The 17214-nt window shown below is 45.5% G+C and overlaps 1 protein-coding gene and 2 non-coding genes across 3 annotated transcripts in view; 1 reads left to right on the plus strand and 2 right to left on the minus strand.

Annotated features, from left to right (window-relative positions):
• Window positions 1-3785, plus strand: part of LOC140207929 (uncharacterized) — a 38469-nt gene extending 34684 nt beyond the window's left edge. Inside the window, exon 7 of the mRNA XM_072276467.1 lies at window positions 1544-3785. Coding sequence (XP_072132568.1) covers window positions 1544-1547 — 4 coding nt within the window. The 3' untranslated portion in view covers window positions 1548-3785. The remainder of the gene's footprint in view (window positions 1-1543) is intronic.
• A 6639-nt stretch (window positions 3786-10424) lies between these two features.
• Window positions 10425-10540, minus strand: trnal-uaa (transfer RNA leucine (anticodon UAA)). Its single transcript has 2 exons — window positions 10503-10540; window positions 10425-10470 (listed from the first exon to the last, which is right to left on the minus strand). It is a non-coding gene; the product is annotated as a tRNA-Leu (tRNA).
• Window positions 10541-11848: 1308 nt separating this feature from the next.
• trnal-caa (transfer RNA leucine (anticodon CAA)) lies at window positions 11849-11962 on the minus strand. The gene is made up of 2 exons: window positions 11925-11962; window positions 11849-11894 (listed from the first exon to the last, which is right to left on the minus strand). It is a non-coding gene; the product is annotated as a tRNA-Leu (tRNA).
• Between the last annotated feature and the right edge of the window lie 5252 nt (window positions 11963-17214).

Raw genomic sequence — 17214 nt, forward strand, 5'->3', positions numbered from 1 at the left:
AAATATGTGTCAAGACTAGGCCGCCACAGACCCCTGTTGCAACAAATTCAACAGATTCACCACTCTCTGGCTAAAGAATTTCCTCCTCATCTCCATTCTAAATGGACGCCACCCTATTCTGAGGTTGTGTCCTCTGGCCCTCGGCTCGCCTAGCATAGGAAACATTCTCTCTACATCCAATTGATCAAAACATTTCACCATTCGACGGATTTAAATGAAATCACCCGTCATTATTCTTAATTCTACTGATACAGGCCTAGACCCATCTGAAGCTTTTACGAAAAACCGTTCAGCCTGATGATGTTTCAAGATGTGAGGTTACAGATACTCTGCAGACAGGCACAGGCAGCAGTTGATGTCGAAATGAACCCAGTCAAGAGTTCTGACACTGTAGATGCTAGACGCCAGGACAACAGATAGTCTGCAGAAGGTACTCAGATGGGTGGAGCCGAGCAGCATATGCTGGGGGAAAGGAATTGTCCACAGTACCTCAATGTCCCCCACTTGTCCTAGAAATGCAGCTCGACCTATTGAGTTCGTCTGGCAGACTGTATTCTTCCAGTTGGTTCGATGATGATTTCACAATCGGACTGCCATATCCTTCCAGTGTTAATGGCGTGTGGGGAAAAGTATGGAACTAATGGCCAAATTGAATACTGGGCGGCAGTCTTCTGTTTCTGTGAGTATCAGTGCGTGTGACAGAGTGTGAGAGAGTCTGTAGGTAAGTGTTTGTCGGTGTGGGTGGGCATCTGTCAGTTTCAGTATCTGTGAGTGTGCGAGAGTGTCTGTATGTGTTTGTATGTCAGTGTGTGTGAATAAGTGTGCAATTGTGTGTATCTGTGTATATCAAAGTGTCTCAGAATCTGTGTGTACCACTGTATGACTGAGATTGTATGAGAGACAGAGTCTGTGTGTGTGTGTGTGTGTGTGTGTGTGTGTGTGTGTGTGTGTGTGTGTTTGTGTGTCGGGGGCTGGTGTTGGAGCTGTGTATGTGTGTGTGTGCAATATTGGCTGCTCAGCTCTATCCAGGCTTCTCTGTTTTACCCAGCGTTATGTTTGCCGAAGGGAACATACCCCATGTGCAGACAAGAGACATACCATTGGCTTGTGGCAGAGAAGTGGTTACTCGGAAGTAAGTGTAAGTATATGTCTGTGGGAAATCCCCTCAGGAAAGTGGATAATAGGAGTAAGGTGCGGAGGAGTGGACCCAGCGAGAGGTGACAAAGAGGTCAGTGGAATTGAAAGGTCATAGTGGAAGGGAGGAAGTTGGGGTGAGAGGTAAATTTATTCACATGAAGGAGAAATCGATATTCATGCACTCAAGTTGAAGGTACTCAGACGGAATATAAGGTGCTGATCCTGGACCCTGAGAGTGGCCTCATGTTGGCCCAAGAGAAGGCAATGGGTTGAGAGTCGGAATGGTAATGAGAATCAAAATTAAAATGTTTGGACACAGGGAAATTCAGCTTATCGTGGATGATTCAGAAGTTTATTTATTATAAAATATGTATCATATGCAACTCTGATTTTTTTTCTTCTCCAGATAACCACGAAACAAAGGATGCAGTTGAAAACCGTTCAGAAAAAAAACATCACACTCCCCTCCCTCTACGAAAATGAATGACATCCCGATCATCAACTGCTATAACGCATCTCCCCAACCCCCCAAAAACCCTGCCGACACAAATGCGAAGGAACTGGATTTACCAATGTAGAGGAGGGCTCATCGAGAGCACTGGATATAACAGACCACCCCAAAGGATTTGGCGGTCAATTGTTGCCTCATCTGCAAGGACCTTTTCGACAATGGGGAGGGTTCGGCCAACGGTCCCCTTCGCTGTGACAACACCGAACTCAATATCAACTGCACTCTGGGCAAAGGTTAATGCCCTGTCAGCCATCAGCTATCTGGATGATTCACTGACTTTAAAGGGAAGGGCCAGCTATGGTACATAATTTCAGTGTTAGTTTACCAAGAAACAAAGACTACATGGACAACAACCTTTCTGATGACTAATATGTCTCAGCTTTCGCTGTGAAACACCCTTCATCTTATTAGAGAGAGCGAGAGCCTCTGATGTGCAGAATTGTCAGATGAATCAGTAGTCTTTGGGGTACTGCAAGTCCGTATCTTTATTGCACGCTTGCATGCTCGCTGGATGGTGCTGATGCATTTTTTTGCCCGTGAGGGTGAGGGTGTGTCGTTGCTTTGCTGCTGCTTGTGCGTTGCGGGTGGTTATTATCTGGGGGTCTTTGGTGTACCAACGTTTTGAATGACATCCATTCTTTTGGACACTTCTCTGTTTACGTGGATGTCTGCGAAGAAAAATAATTTCAGGACGTATATTTTATACATTTACCTAACACTATATACGCCCATTGAATCAATTAGATCTATTGAATACACAATGTGTGGAACCCGCTGGCAATTCTCGTCGAGACAAACACCAAGCATTTTTCTCCACCAACAACAAGGTACAGTTTGGCATATTGCAGGGAACTTTGCATCAGAAAACATTGGATTCAGTGATGAAACCTGTGATTAATTTCGTTGTCCCACGGAAATCATAAGAAACATCCATCAAGGTGTTTTTAAATATGAGCGCTGTCCCACAAGTAACATCACACTAGCGCCCCCACGCGTCTGTCATCACACATGGGTTCCCTTCACCAACATCAGCCGACACGTGCGCGGCGCATTACGTCACAGAACGCTACTCAGCTCGAGCTTGGTTCTTCTTAACGGCTGAGCAACTATCAAGTGACAGCTCCTCCCCCCCCCCCACCCACCGCCACTCCCGACTGTCAACAGAGTGTTTACGGGCTGGGTTATTCTCATTGATGCGAAGATATGTCAATTACTGGTTACTCCCAATAGCAGCCGCGCCAGCCGGGAGGGCGTTACGCCCGGTGATCCCATCAGCAGTTCCTCCCCCATACTCCCGGTCAAAGCGGAACAAATTTCAAAGTAAATGCACTGATTTTCGATTTTTTTCTATTTCCTTCCGAGGGATGTTGAGGGAGGAGAAGGGGTGAGAGACGTTCGTGAAGCGGTCTCCTGCGGCCGAATCTGATGCATCATTGGGAAGTAGAAGGAGGCCGCTCGGCCCATTGGCTGGGTGCCGCCTTCCCGGGAGGGTTCCTGACAGAAGGGGGGGGGGGAGGGGGATTTTATTAAAAGAATAAAGTGGTGCGGTTCGGTGAGGTGGACAGCGGGGACCTCATCTGTAGAAATGACCGATCCCACGGTAATGGTGAGCAGAGGGATTCACCACACTGGTAGGCAAACACCAGCAGAATTTTGATCGCAAGTAGGGCTAATGGTCTGTGGAAAGTGTGTAAAGGAGTGGCTTTGCGGGTCGATGGAACGGCCCGGGGTCTTATTGAATGACAGAACGCGCTGAAGTGGCCGAATGGACTGCTCCTGTACCTGTTGTCTGTGTGTTTAAAGAGAAGGAATAGTCAGACCCTTTCTGGGTCTGCAGGATGTCCCAGTATTGTTGTAGGAACCGGGGCTTGGAGCCCTGTTGTTCCCAAATTGTGTCAACAATTTGGCCGAGGGGCCGAAATCAACATTTCCAAGTCTATTGTTATATATATAATATGTAATTCTATATTGGTAATGACAGAGAATTGTATAATTTATGTTCTTTGTCTGATCTGAATGTACTTGCCCGCGATGCTGACGCTACTTGGTGTTTCTCAGCACCTGTACTTGTGCACTTGGCAATAAATTCAACCTGGTGTTTCTCAGCACCTGTACCTGTGCACCTGGCAATAAATTCAACAGGACTAGAAAAAAAAAAAAAACTCAGTGAGATTTGAGTTGTGACGGTCATCTTGGCATCCTGGTAGGTCAAATGTAAAGAGCGGGTACACTGTTAAATGCAAGACCCTTAAGAGTGTTGATGGACAGAGGCATCTTGGAGTCCAAGTTCATCGCTCCCTGAATGTGGCTGCAACGACTGATAGGGCGGCTAAGAAGACAAATGGAATGCTTGTATTTATTAGTCGAGGCAGAACATTAACACAGTGCAACAAAGCATTATGGTCACAGAGAAAGTGGGCTGCAGGTAGTCATATGGTACAACGTCACATCGAGTTACATTGTGAGGGCAAGTGTCCATCTTGTTATACCGGGGACCATTCAAGTTGCCTGTAAAAGCTCAATGGAAATAGTCCTTCAGACTGGCTGCATGTTTTCTGTTTGTTGTTTTTTTTTTTTATCTTCGACCCGACAGGTGGGTGAGGAGTGAGAATATCCAGGCCTGTTGTACGTGTTGATGATTACTTCTTTATCAGCGTCTCAGCTACCGAAGCCGGTTACGAGTTCCAGTGCGGGAGGAAGAACTGGCAGCGGCCCAGCTGTGGGATGTTAAGGTCCGGAGATCTCTCAGCACGGAGTAATGGTTTCCATGAGGTCGGGAAATTCTGCACATCAGTACGCTTTTGGTATCAGATATCAAGGACCAGTTTTGGGGGTACTGAGTGGCACAGAATGAAATAAGGTGAACTCAGATTGCGTCCTTTCAGGGGAAATCATTCCTGACAAGTAGATTGGAATTCTTTGCGGAAACATGAGTCAGGATTGGCAAAAGGGAGTCAGCGGATGATAAGTCGATTGATCTGAATCTGAATCTGATGCCAGATCAGGAGGAGTGAATGCAGGGAATCTGGGTGAATGAGTGGTTTGGTGGTTTATGAGCATATACTGTTGAGTCCTGACGAAGGGTCTCGGCCTGAAACGTTGACTGCACCTCTTCCTAGAGATGCTGCCTGGCATGCTGCGTTCGCCAGCAACTTTGATGTGTGTTACTGTTGAACGCCCGTTTCTGATGGCAGTGTTGTCTATGTCCAGGTATGCTGATGAGGGAGGAGGTGTAGGGACTGCAAGGGAATGTGTCCTTGATCTCGAGGGTGGGGTTCGAGTGATCGGAACCGGAAGAGGATCTCAGATATGAGCTGACACGTGATGGAATGACAGAGCAGGGTCAGGAGAGGAGGAGTGGTGTATCGGAAATGCCCTGTTCCCATTTAGACGGTAGTTGCATCTTTCAGGCATTTATAGCTCGTTTCCCGAGTGTGGATATGTTCGCCGGGAAGCTTCGTAGGGATATCCTAAGCCAGGCAAATGACTTCAAACGCTCATGAAGCAGAATGTTCCCTTCAACAATTACATCTTCTTTGTGACTCTCTGCATGCGGTAGGTGACACACCTAGGGGTAAAGTTGGTTCTCTGGTGCGATCAGTATAAAATGGGACGGAGGGCCTTTTCTCCCAGCCGTTTTCCAAAATGGAGGTTACTTGGTAGTCTGACCGGCACACTCGGCTTGAATTTTTGTCAATTTGTCCTTCACAGTGAAGATGCATGCACTCATTCGCCAATTCGGTTGTCCTCATTCCAACCTCTCCAGCATAATTTCCAATTGATACATTCTAAACTCTCGCTTATCCTTTATGTCTTAAATCCTGTTCGTCCTGGTCTTCTGTTGTCAGCCTGAATCGCACAAGTGCACTGTAGAGATCTCACGTGACCATCCAAAGCCAAATCTTCAGCCCAGTTCATATGCTCATCCTTTCGCCCTGTTTAATAACTCACCGGAGATCTAATCCATGTCTCATCTCCCACTCTCTGTCCCCTATTGGTGACACTTCCCGTGCCGCTAAGCATCGCTCTTTTCACACAGGCCCTCCGATATTTTATTTTCTTCACGTACTTCAGTCGAACCCAATTCCTAACTGTCCTGATTAAACGTTCCTGCAGCCAGTAAGTGACAGTGGGACTGGACGGGGTGATAGGATAAAAGGGCAGTCCTGCAGAAGGAGGATCCGCGTGTTGGCTTAACGAGAGCAGGTATACGGGGAGACTGTTAAAGAAATACCGGAGTTGCAGGAAAGATGAGAAAGGCAGTTCAGACTGTGGCAAAGACCTGACAGTAGATGAGCGGTGTTGTGAATATCCAGCTAGTCCAGCAGGGCATGTAGGGAGAAAGAAGTTGTGTTCAAGGAAACTCTACCGGACTCTGCCCGATGCTGGCTGAAATAGAAGAAAGCGGTTTGTTGGACGTGTTGAAATTGACGCTGAGTCCTACAAGCTGCAACGTGCGCAGACGGACGGCGGGCTGGCGTCCCGATGGTGACTCTGAAAACCTCTAGAAAGGTTCAGGAATTAGGTCTGAGTGAGATGAGAAGCAGCAGTGACAGGTAACTGGAGCATACGGAGTGCCGAGTTCATTATTTTCTCCACTATCCCCAACGGGGTGTCAGATCACCTTGGTGAGACGGCGGATGGGTAAACAGTCGTAGATCACTCTGACTGTGAGCCGGGCGACAAAAGAACCAGAGGGGCTACAGTGAATGTTGGCGGTTCTTACTGACGACGAGGTGACAGACAGAAGCCAATCTCTTCAGGCTGCTCCTACAATAGGAAGGACAGTTGTGAACGGCTGCCGTAGACAATGTCCAACCCCTGTAAGGTAACAGTGCATTGGGTTCCGTTGTCTGCTCTTTCCTGACAACAGAATTTTACCCTGAATAATGACTCAAAAATGTTATCAATCACGTCGGTCAGGTTAAATGCTCATTAGTTCCCCAGCTTCTTAGGCATGGATCACATTTACCAATTTCCAATCCCTTAGGAGTCTCCATGACTCCAGTGTTTCTGAAAAGCTCACTACTATTCATCTCCTCCCTCAGAACTCTGGACAGTAGCAAGTTGGTCCAGGTGATTTACTCCCGTTGGGGAGTTTCGGCATCCCCAACAACGTCTTCTTATTTACTGACATCGGCCCTCACCTGTGTCCACTGAATCTCCTGAATGTGGGGCAAAATCCAGGTTTCTTCACTTTTGAAGACTGACATGGCGATCTTACTTACTTCCTCCGCTATGTAGCTTAGAAACATAGATAGAAACAAATATCTATTGCACAGTATAGGTGCTTCGGCCCACAAAGCTGTGCCGAATATGTTCTTATCTTAGAAATTACCTCGGGTTACCCATAGCCCTCTGTTTCTCTGAACTTCATGTACCTGTCCAGTAGTCTCTTAAAAGACCCTATCGTATCTGCATCACCACCGTCGTCGGCAGCCCATTACACGCACTCGACACTCCCTGCGTAAAGATCTTACCCCTGACATTTCCTCTGTACCTACTTCCAAGCATCTTAAACCTATGCCCTCTAGTGCTAGCCATTCCAGCCCTGGGAAAAAAAGCCTCTGACTATCCACACAATCAATGCTTCTCATTATGTTCTTACGTCCATCAGGTCACCTCTCCTCCTCCGTCGCTCCAAGGAGAAAAGGCCGAGTTCACTCAACCTATTCTCATACGGCAGGCTCCCCAATCCAGGCAACATCCTTGTAAATCTCCTCTGCACACTTTCTATGGTTTCCAGATTCTTCCTATAGTGAGGCAACCAGGACTAAGCACAGTACTCCAAGTGAGGTGTGACCAGTAGGTGCAACATGACCTCTCAGCTCCTCAGCTCAACCCCACGATTGATGAAGGCTAATGTGCCGTGTGTTTTCTGAATGGCAATCAGCCTTCACAGCAGTGTTGAGTGCCCATTGACTCGGACCCACAAATCCCTCTTGTCCTCCACACTGCCATGAGTCTTACCATTAATACTATACTCTGCCATTATATTTCACCGACCAAAATGAACTACGTCACACCTATCTGGGTTAAATCCCATCTGCTATTTCTCAGCCCAGTTTTGCATCCTACCAATGCTCCGATTTAACATCTGACAGCCCTCCAAACTTTTCTGTTACAAATGTGGAGAAGCGGGGGTGTGAAGGACAGGAAAATCTTCAGAAAACAATTCAGCGGTTAATCAAACAGCGACGAAAAGAGATCAAGCTGCGGAGGGACCCAGTAAAGGAACAGGCTGACGTCACGGAGAGGATTAGTGTATCAAAGGAAACAGTACTAAAGTACAAAACACTCTTCCTGAAGGGCTAGTGAGACTATACTCTGGTGTATCTCTACAGACTGAAGGTGCTTATGTTAGAGCCACAGTGGACACAGGTTCTGAAATTACTTTGCTTTGTAGATCCTGTTCCGACCGGCATCGGGCGCACTTACCATTGTCGTCACTCAGTGCCCCTGAGATTCCGGGGCTTAGTACCGGTGAGTATCCATACAATGGTTACGTGTTGTAGAAGCTGGTGCTTACGGAGCAGATGTTGGAGTAACTGAGATTATTGACACACTAGTCTTGCTCTACCCGGATCCGATTGAGAAGGATGGAGCTTCTATTCTTGTGGGAACAAATACTGCCAATGTGAGAAGGCTCCTGGGAGCATGCGGGAGAGAAATGGAAAGATCATTTTGAACCCCTTGTCCATTCATCCTGTGTACAGAGCTGCTTTTGAGAAGGTGCCAGTTCCTGCCAAGTAATATGATGAACGGAAAGGAGGAACTGTGAGCTACACCCAGTCTAAACCTATCAACTTCTGTACTGGGCTTAGCTAGAGTAACGGAAATCCCTGCATTTACCGGCGTGCTCGAGGAATACAAAAGGGGATTAAACTGAGAAAATGTTGGAATGCGAAGAAGTACTTTCTACTGACAGTTCTGATTTTGATTTCTCCGATAGTACCTGCCGCACTATTAGAGCAACGGAGAACACGCCTTTCTGAGAGAAGTCTTGCCGGTTGCTTCCAGCAAAGTTCCAAGATGCTTTTCAGTACCCGCTGAAGCCACCGGAACACACGAGTGATAGATATAGGGACACAACCTCTAGTAGTCAGGAAGGGTCAAATAGGGACATTAATAGGGTAAACACTCAATCTTCCCGATGACCGTGAGTAGAGAAACACTCAATCTTCTGAATTGTCGTGCGTAGAGGCCGAGAGCCATCAAATGCTCCAGCTATCAATCTTTCCATCCTGAATTAATTTCTAAACCACCTTTGAAATGTCTCCAATGATAGCACATCCTTTCTAAGACAAGGGCCTCCAAACTGCTCACAATACTCACAGTAAGGCCACATCATGTACATTTTAAAGCCTCAAGATTATATTACATTCTTCCATCAATGTTTGCTAACATCTCATTTGTCTTCCTGACCACTTTCGCTAACTAAGAAATTCCCCTCAGGGAATTCAGCATGAACACTCTTAAGTACCTTTGCACTTCAGATTTTCCACTTTTCTGTAGGTTCAGAAAATAGCCTGAACTTTATTTATTTTGCCGAAGTGCGGAAGCACTGTTAATCCCTGACAGTGTGTTCTATGTGCTACTTTTTTGCCCATTCTCCTAATCTGTCCAAATCCTTGTGCAGCTTCTCTACATCCTGCAGACTTTCTTCATCTTCACCTATCTTCATCTAGTCCTCAAACCTGCCCGTAAGATCATCAATTCCAACATCCAAATCATAAAGATGTAAAGTAAAGGTGTCCATCCATCAATTGTATTGCATCCTGCTGTTCTATTTTATATTGTGCTACCTCAATTGTAATTTTCTTTTTGTTTAATCTAATACGCTTATCTTGTCCAGATTTTATTTTTTATAACTTTCGAAATCATTTTTACTACCTGTATTAAACGTTTCAGCTTTACGCGAATAATTTCAAATCGTTCATGTTCGATCCTCCGTCAAGGTGTAATTCATTTGTTTGTCTCTGAGAGGGTGTTTAAATCTGAAGAAATTCTGGTGGGCTTCGTAGTCGCCCAGGATTATTGCGTAAAATAACAATTAATGTTGTTATTATCATTATTATTTCGCTTGACTTCTCACAGTTTGTTGTGTTATACACATCGGGTGTTTTGACCGTCCTGTTACTGCGGTCCTTCAACGATTTTATTGTGTTCCTTGGATGCCCGCGGGAAAGTGGATTTCATTTTTGTACATGATGATATATGTATATAGATTTGCTGTGATGCAGAATTTACTTTCTGCTTTTAACTTTGAACCAGTTGGGCCGAAGGTTCTTTTCCACGCTGTACGTCTTAAAACATATACTTTGCAAAAAAAAAAAAAAAGTGTGTCCTATTAAACCACAGAAAGGGAATATAATCCAGTCCAGAATGATCAATCCGATATTCCCAAGTGCAGAGTGGCGTTAAACGCACGACACTGAGCTCCGCGGCAGATGTACAGGTATGCTTAAGAACGACGATGTAAAATGCCTTTTCATTATAGCGACCAACAACGTGTCTGAATGGAACCGATGTCATTCTGTCCAACAAATAGCCATGGCTGAGACGGTGACACAGACACTCTTCACCGAATCCTCTTTCTCTTCAAACTCGGCAGCCTAAATCCGATGTAATGTGACCCATTGTACTGCTGTCTGCTGTGACTAAAACAAAACCTTTATCTTTCTTGCGTCTTTCTCATCCTCCCAACCCATGCTTTGATCGCTGCAATAAAATTAGTGATTGCATTATTAAAACACCAATTGTAGAAGACAACAGTTGTCAGGAGTGGGATTCGAACCCACGTCTCCAGGTGGAGACCAGAACACTCGCGTCTATTATGAAACGACTTTCTCGGCTTAAGTCTGGCGCCTTAGACCACTCGGCCACCCTGACAACTCTCTTCAAACCCACATGAGCAGCTGTGTTTCATAATAGAGTGAACGACTACATTGGTGAGAGAGCATACATACAAACACTCACTATATGGTGGGATTTGAAATGAAAATGGAGTGATGCCTTGTCTCAGGTTTTCCAGCATGTGAGAATTTAAAGCTCACAGCAGCACAGCGCGCTGGAACTGGTAATGCACACAGTTTAGGTCATCTGTCATAGAAAGGATGACGAGGCTTTGGAGAGTGTGCAGAAAAGATTTAACAAGATGATTCCTGAATTAGACGGTTTGGTTTTGCAATAACGAGAGCTTCAACCATCTTGTGTTTTTTTTTCCTCTGGAGCAGCGAGGCTGAAGGGGAATCTGATAGAAGTCTCTTAGATTTTGGGAGGCATAGATAAAGGTAGAGCACACAGAAGCTGTCTCCATCCCAGAGCTGATATGCCTTATATCATAGAGCATACATTTCAACTAAGAGGGGAAGTTTTAAAGAAGACGTGACAACACCCTATCACTCAATGTTGGCAAGACCAAGGACAGATTGTGGTCTTGAGGAGAGGGAAAACCACAGGTCCATGAGCCATTTCTCATTGGAGGAAGTAATTTTAAATTGGTAGGTATTAGTATATCCTCTACTTTATCAGGAGACTTCAGGGATTCACCATGGCCTCAAAAACCTAGATGAACGTGTAGAGATGTGTAGTTGAGAGTGGATTGTCTGCCTGCATCAGGACTTGGCACGGAAATAACATTACCTTTGAAGGAAAATCTTCAAAAGGTTAGTGGATTCGGCCCAGTCCGTCACGGGTAAAGCACTACAAAACATTCAGCACATCTGCATAACGCTGTCATCGGAAAACTGCATCCACCGCCAGAGGTCCTCACCAACCAGGACATTTTCTTTTTACGCTGCTGCCATTAGGTAGAAGGTAAAAAGAGCATCAGGACTCGCACTGACAGGTGCAAGAACAGTTTACACTCACGTCCCCATCCATTGAATATTCCGACAGCCAATGATTTCACTTTAAACACTATTCTATATTGATTAGATGAGTATCCTAGGACCTCAGCAGACCAGGCAGCATCTGTCAAAAAGAATACACAGTCGACGTTACGGGCCAAGATACTTCTCCATGGGATTGTTTCTGAATAAATCGGTCACCCAAAAATCGGTGTACGATGATCTGTTGTACTGTGATGAGCAGTGTCAAAAACCACAATCTATTCTACCGTTTTCCTAATCCACACTAAGATCTTACGTTCTGTTGCAGAAATAACATCACCTGGATTGAATGTTTAACAACAAAAGATGTCAGGAGTGGGATTCGAACCCACGACCCCAGCTGGAGACCAGAACACTCGCGTTTGTCGGAAGGATTTTCATACCTTGAGTCTGGCGCCTTAGACCACTCGGCCACCCTGACTGCTGTTGTGTTTGGGAACGGAATGAATGCCTGATTTGAAGGCAAAGTTATTTACGCACAAACACACATATCATCCTGCTAATCGGAAATGAACGCGAGCTTGTTACAGTTTCGCAGGTTAGGCAGCTTCTTTGGGAAGTGAAGCAAAATAATTACAGATCGAAGACTCGTGAGACGCGTCTCAGCAAGAATTTGGGAAGGAGGTTTGCTGGGATGAATGAGAACGCTTGGAAGACTCATTATTTTCACATGTAGTGAAGCGGGGAGGAAACGTTAATAGACCGTATTGAATCTGAAAACATTGAGTGCGAGTTGATCATGACAACGTCAACAGAAACTGAACACAGTTCAATTATATCTCGCAACGCTGCTTTACAGATGGATGTTAGTGACTGAACTATAAAGCTCAATAGTCTGATGACTGTGGAAGAAAGCGAAGCTGCGATTAAGTTCACAAGAACATAAAATATCGTGCAGAAAGGCCATTCGGTCCGCTGTGTCTGTTCATCATTCTATCATGGGTGAGTTATTACAGTCAGAATGTTGTTCAGGCTTGTAGGTCAATGTTTACTCTGATGGAGAGGAGACAGAAGCAGGGCGTTTTGCACTGTAGAGCAGCGGCCTTTCTGAAAGATGAGACGCTTAAGAGAACGTATTTCGCTCGGGTTTGCTAATCCTGAGATAAATGCACAGAAGACATTAAAGTAAGGCAGGGACAAGGGGGCGGCCATCGCCGGAGTGGAATGCTCTTCGCGGGATGTGGAAAGGCGGGGAGACTTCCATGGTTCCTGATGACAACAGCTGCGAGAAGTACACAGAGCTGCAGCTGGTAACAATCTGCAAGGTGCAGATTCTATGAGGTGTTTGAGTTGAATCTAGATGAACCCCGGTTCACTGGGGGCCGCAGGCGTGATGGACTAGGACATATAAAGTGGTAGATACAGTCAGGGTGCAGGACACAGGAAACTGGGTGACAGTCAGGAAGGGGAAAGGGTTTAGAGAGCCAGTGCAGACTATCCCTATGGCCATCACCCTCACCAACACCTGGTTGCCGTTTGTGGTTGGATGATCTAGCAGGGGAAAGCCACAGAGGTCGGATCTCTGGCACTGTGTCTGGTTCTATGCCTCAGAAGGGAAGGGGAAGAACAGATTCCTGGATGTTATGTTGCCTCCCGGGTACCAAGGTCCGAAACAACTTGGATCAAGTCCTGAATATTCTTCAGTAGGACCGTGAGCAGCCAACAGCTGTGGTCTATTGAGGACCAATGACATCGGTAAGAAGAGTGACGAATTTCCTCAATGGAAATTCAGAGAGTTAGGTGCTGAGGTGGAGGGCAGGATCTTCGGGGTTGTGACAGCGACACGTGACGCGTCCTAATCAGGAGATAAATGGAAACATGATACATATTAACACGTGGCTAAGGGTTTGGTGTAGGGGGGAGGCCACACGAGTTTACGATCACTGATCTCTCTTCCATGGAAGTTAAGATCTATGGATAAAGACTTTTCGTGCGTGAACTGAAAGTGCATTAATATCCTGCCGGAAGGTTAGCGAGTGCTGCATGATTAGATTTAAACTACATTTGCACGGGGGATGGGAACCAGGGTGCCAGAACAGCTGGTGAGGAGATTGCGCAGACACGTTGATAAGGTCTCAGACAACGTCAGGAATGCAATCGCTGAGCAAGGTACGACTAATGTTCTGAGCTGCGCATACTTCAGTGGTAGAAATATCGGAGAAAAGGCCGATGAACTCAGGGCTTGGATCAAAACCTGGAATCATGGCACTTTGCCGTTAAAGAGACTTGGTTGCAGTGGAGTTTAGTGTGACAGTTCACTATTTCGGAGTTCCTTTGTTTCAGAAGCGTTAGAGCGGGATGGGCTAAAAGAGAATGAGTAGCGTTAATAGACAGGGAAAATGTCACGGCTGTCTTCCGTCACGACAGATGCAGAATTCGACTATTGAGGCTCTATTGATGAAACTGAAAAAGAGGAAAGGTATGATCACGTTAATGGGGATAGATTACTGACCGCCCAATAGTCAGTGGTATTTAGACGGTCTAATTTGAGGATATATCGCTGTCTGTCGCTAGGGCATTACGGTTGTTAGAGTTGGTGCTTCTGACATTCCGCACGTTGACTGTTATTTCCACACTTTTAAAGGACTAAATAGGTTAGAGTTAGTCCAATGTGTTCAAAAATTCTCTTCCCCTTCATCAGTGTGCAGACGTCCCAAGGAGAACGCGTGCAATACTTGATCTGCCATTATGAAATAAAAGAGACTGTGCAAGAGAAATAAATTTGATTTATCGAACACCTTGTAACTCGTGATCACAATGCCATTGATTTCAAAGTAAATATGGAAAAAAAAAGATCGTTCTAGTCCATGCATTGAGATTTTTCATTGCGGAAAGTTCAATTTTGACGGTATCAAAAACCGTTTAGCAAGTGTCTATTGGAGCCGGGATGTTTTCTGGTCAGTGGGACGCGTTCAGAAATGAATTTCGGAGCGTACAAAGCTCATATGGGCTGTCAGCATAAAAGGTAAAGATAACAAGAGGAAATAACCTTAGTTTACAAGAGATATTGATTTCTTGCACCTCACTCCCGATGCGTCGGAGACGGACGAGGAAACCGACTGTGATTTGGCTTCTCTTTCTACTAAAGACACGTAGGCACCTGAGGGAGAGTTTTGGGTCCATCCTGCTCTGTCACTTCTGAAACAAAGAAACTCGAAACACTCTCGCTACCAATGGAGTTTCAGAGGTCATCCTCGGAACAAGATTCCGGGGCAATAGCAGCACCCAATTTGTTAGAAATCAAATCCGTTTACCAGTATTTCGAAGAGGTTTCAGTAAGAGAAAGTTCTAGACTCTTCCACCACATAGAACCTACGCCTGGGCAGTAGATCACTGTCAGGTCCATGTCCTCCGCGGGGTTGACTGTACGCGTGGAAGATGACATTCTATACACCGACAGAGCACCCCGAGTTCCTTATCACGAAAAATAATCCGTGTTGTTCACTATGCCAGAACACGATACTACATACATGCATTAAATATCAAAGTACATAATTTCAAAGGAGATCTGTGAGAGTGGATTTCGCAACGAATGGTGGGTATTTGGATCGACGTGGCAAACTGGCGTGAGACCATTGCTTCGGGAAAGCAGATTCGAAGATTCCGTAAGTGGGAGAGACGAAATTGATTTGGAACATGCACGTTAAACGTTATTTTTGCAGAAATCTCTAAAATACGCGACTAAACATCTCCGCTAAGTCGAACAGGTATTCATGTACAGCCCCTTAAGTTATTAAAGTTCCAATACTAAATATTCAGTACCGCACCAGCATCCCAGTGCCCCGGAAAGGCAACATCTTGACGCGAAGTGTAACAGCTTTGCATTTGATCTCCCCTTCCGGCACTGCCTAAATCTTATCTACCGATTGTCGAATATAATCCTCCAGGTGAATTTTGCTCCTCGACTCGTCGGCAATGTAGGTCGGTGCAGCATTCCTGACCGATAACAGCACACGTGACACTTACCTGTGTGAGCACGTACTTGAAGGCCATCGGATTCTTCGTGACATACATTCCAATTTCCACTTTTTTCCCCCGCCAGTACTCCAGACAACCCATTCTGCGTGGACTTCCAGTTCAAGAGTCTGTTAGTGAAGTGTAAAGCCGACTTCCTCACGGATAAAAAATGAAAATAAAACAACCATCAATCACACCTGTTCTTGAGAATTTTTTATTCCAATCAATAGTCCGTATCATCTCTTTTGGATTAGTTGATAGCAACGAAGGCGGTGTGGGAGAAAGCAGAGAGGCTGAGAACGCGAAACAGTGTTGCTGGTTTGGAATCCAGACCATCACCTCGGTATTTCTTCCCCACTCCCCCAGTGCTCATTCGGTTGGAAACAAATGTGATTCGGTTCGTCTGCTATTGTACGAGCGGATGATGTTGGGACTGTTGAGCACTGTTCTTGCAGACATAAATTTGCAGGGATGAAGGGACTTGGGCTACATTATGTTTATTTTTTTTTAATCTATGACTGTATTGTCACAGCTATTTTACAGGTGCTGTAAATGTCTTCTGCTGTGTCTGTCTGTTGGCACGCTGATTTGTACCTTAGCCCTGAAGGAACGCAAAGCAGGTGGATAATAAAGAGCAAGGGTACAAGGAGATAGACTGCGCGGTCAGGAGTGCAGAATGAAAAGGTCTATACAGACTCCGGGATTTAACTTAAAACAATATACAACCTGATGTCAAGAGCGGGGTCCTGTGTTCTCTAGCGAATGTACCTTGATCATAATTTTACATTATTCTTCTATTATTTCTTACGATTTTCACACCCTGCCCAGCATGTATTGTGTATAGACAGACTGCAGTAAGCCCTTTGCAGTTTCAACATTCAGTAACTATGTTTCATGCGAACCGTGCGTAGTTCCGCATTTACATTTCATGTACAATGGCGAGTTTCTGTTCTGGAGTTCCATGAAGCTCTTGGCACGTTAGTGAGTTGATCAGAGTGAACATTCGGCTATATTCTGTGGCGTAGATCAGTTGTTATAGACTTTCTCTGCCTGGTATTCTTACAGTTATATGCCCCATATTTCTCTGCTATGGTACAAGTCAATTTCCACGACTATAATTTTACTGTTGCTTACTACCGTCAGCGGGCTGAAAACAGAGAATCTGAAGCTGTTCCTTGAACCTGGTGGTTTCTGTTATCAGGCGCATGTTCCCTCTGCCCAGGGGAATCGGAAGAAGACTACAGGTCTGGGGTAAGTTTGTCGATTATATTGCTTCTCCAACAAGGCGGCAGGAAGTCTAGACTGAGACCATGGAGTGGTTGTAGGTTGCCATGATGCGCTGAGCAGCCGCCAAAACTATAAACAATAGAGCAGAACAGTACACGAACAGGCCCTTCAGCTCATGTAATAACATGCCCTGAGAACATAACCTGTTTCACCTATACTATACCATATGTAACATCGGTACCCCGAAATAGCATTCAGTCCACAATGTGCGGTTAAACGATTAAAATTTTATACTTAAGTATGGGGTTAGTAGAGAACCAAAGAAAAGGAGAACAAATAAAAGGCGCCAATAATCTCATAAACATGTCCAGTGCACAAAGGTTGGAGCTCACGGATTCCCTTTCGCTGACCTCCTTCACTCATCGTCGACCCCTGGGCTCCCGCCCCGAGCCCAGGCCCAGTGGGTCCGGCAACCGTCTCCCAAAGCCA

This window comes from Mobula birostris, chromosome 13, assembly GCF_030028105.1.
Source record: "Mobula birostris isolate sMobBir1 chromosome 13, sMobBir1.hap1, whole genome shotgun sequence".
NCBI classification, from domain to species: domain Eukaryota; kingdom Metazoa; phylum Chordata; class Chondrichthyes; order Myliobatiformes; family Myliobatidae; genus Mobula; species Mobula birostris.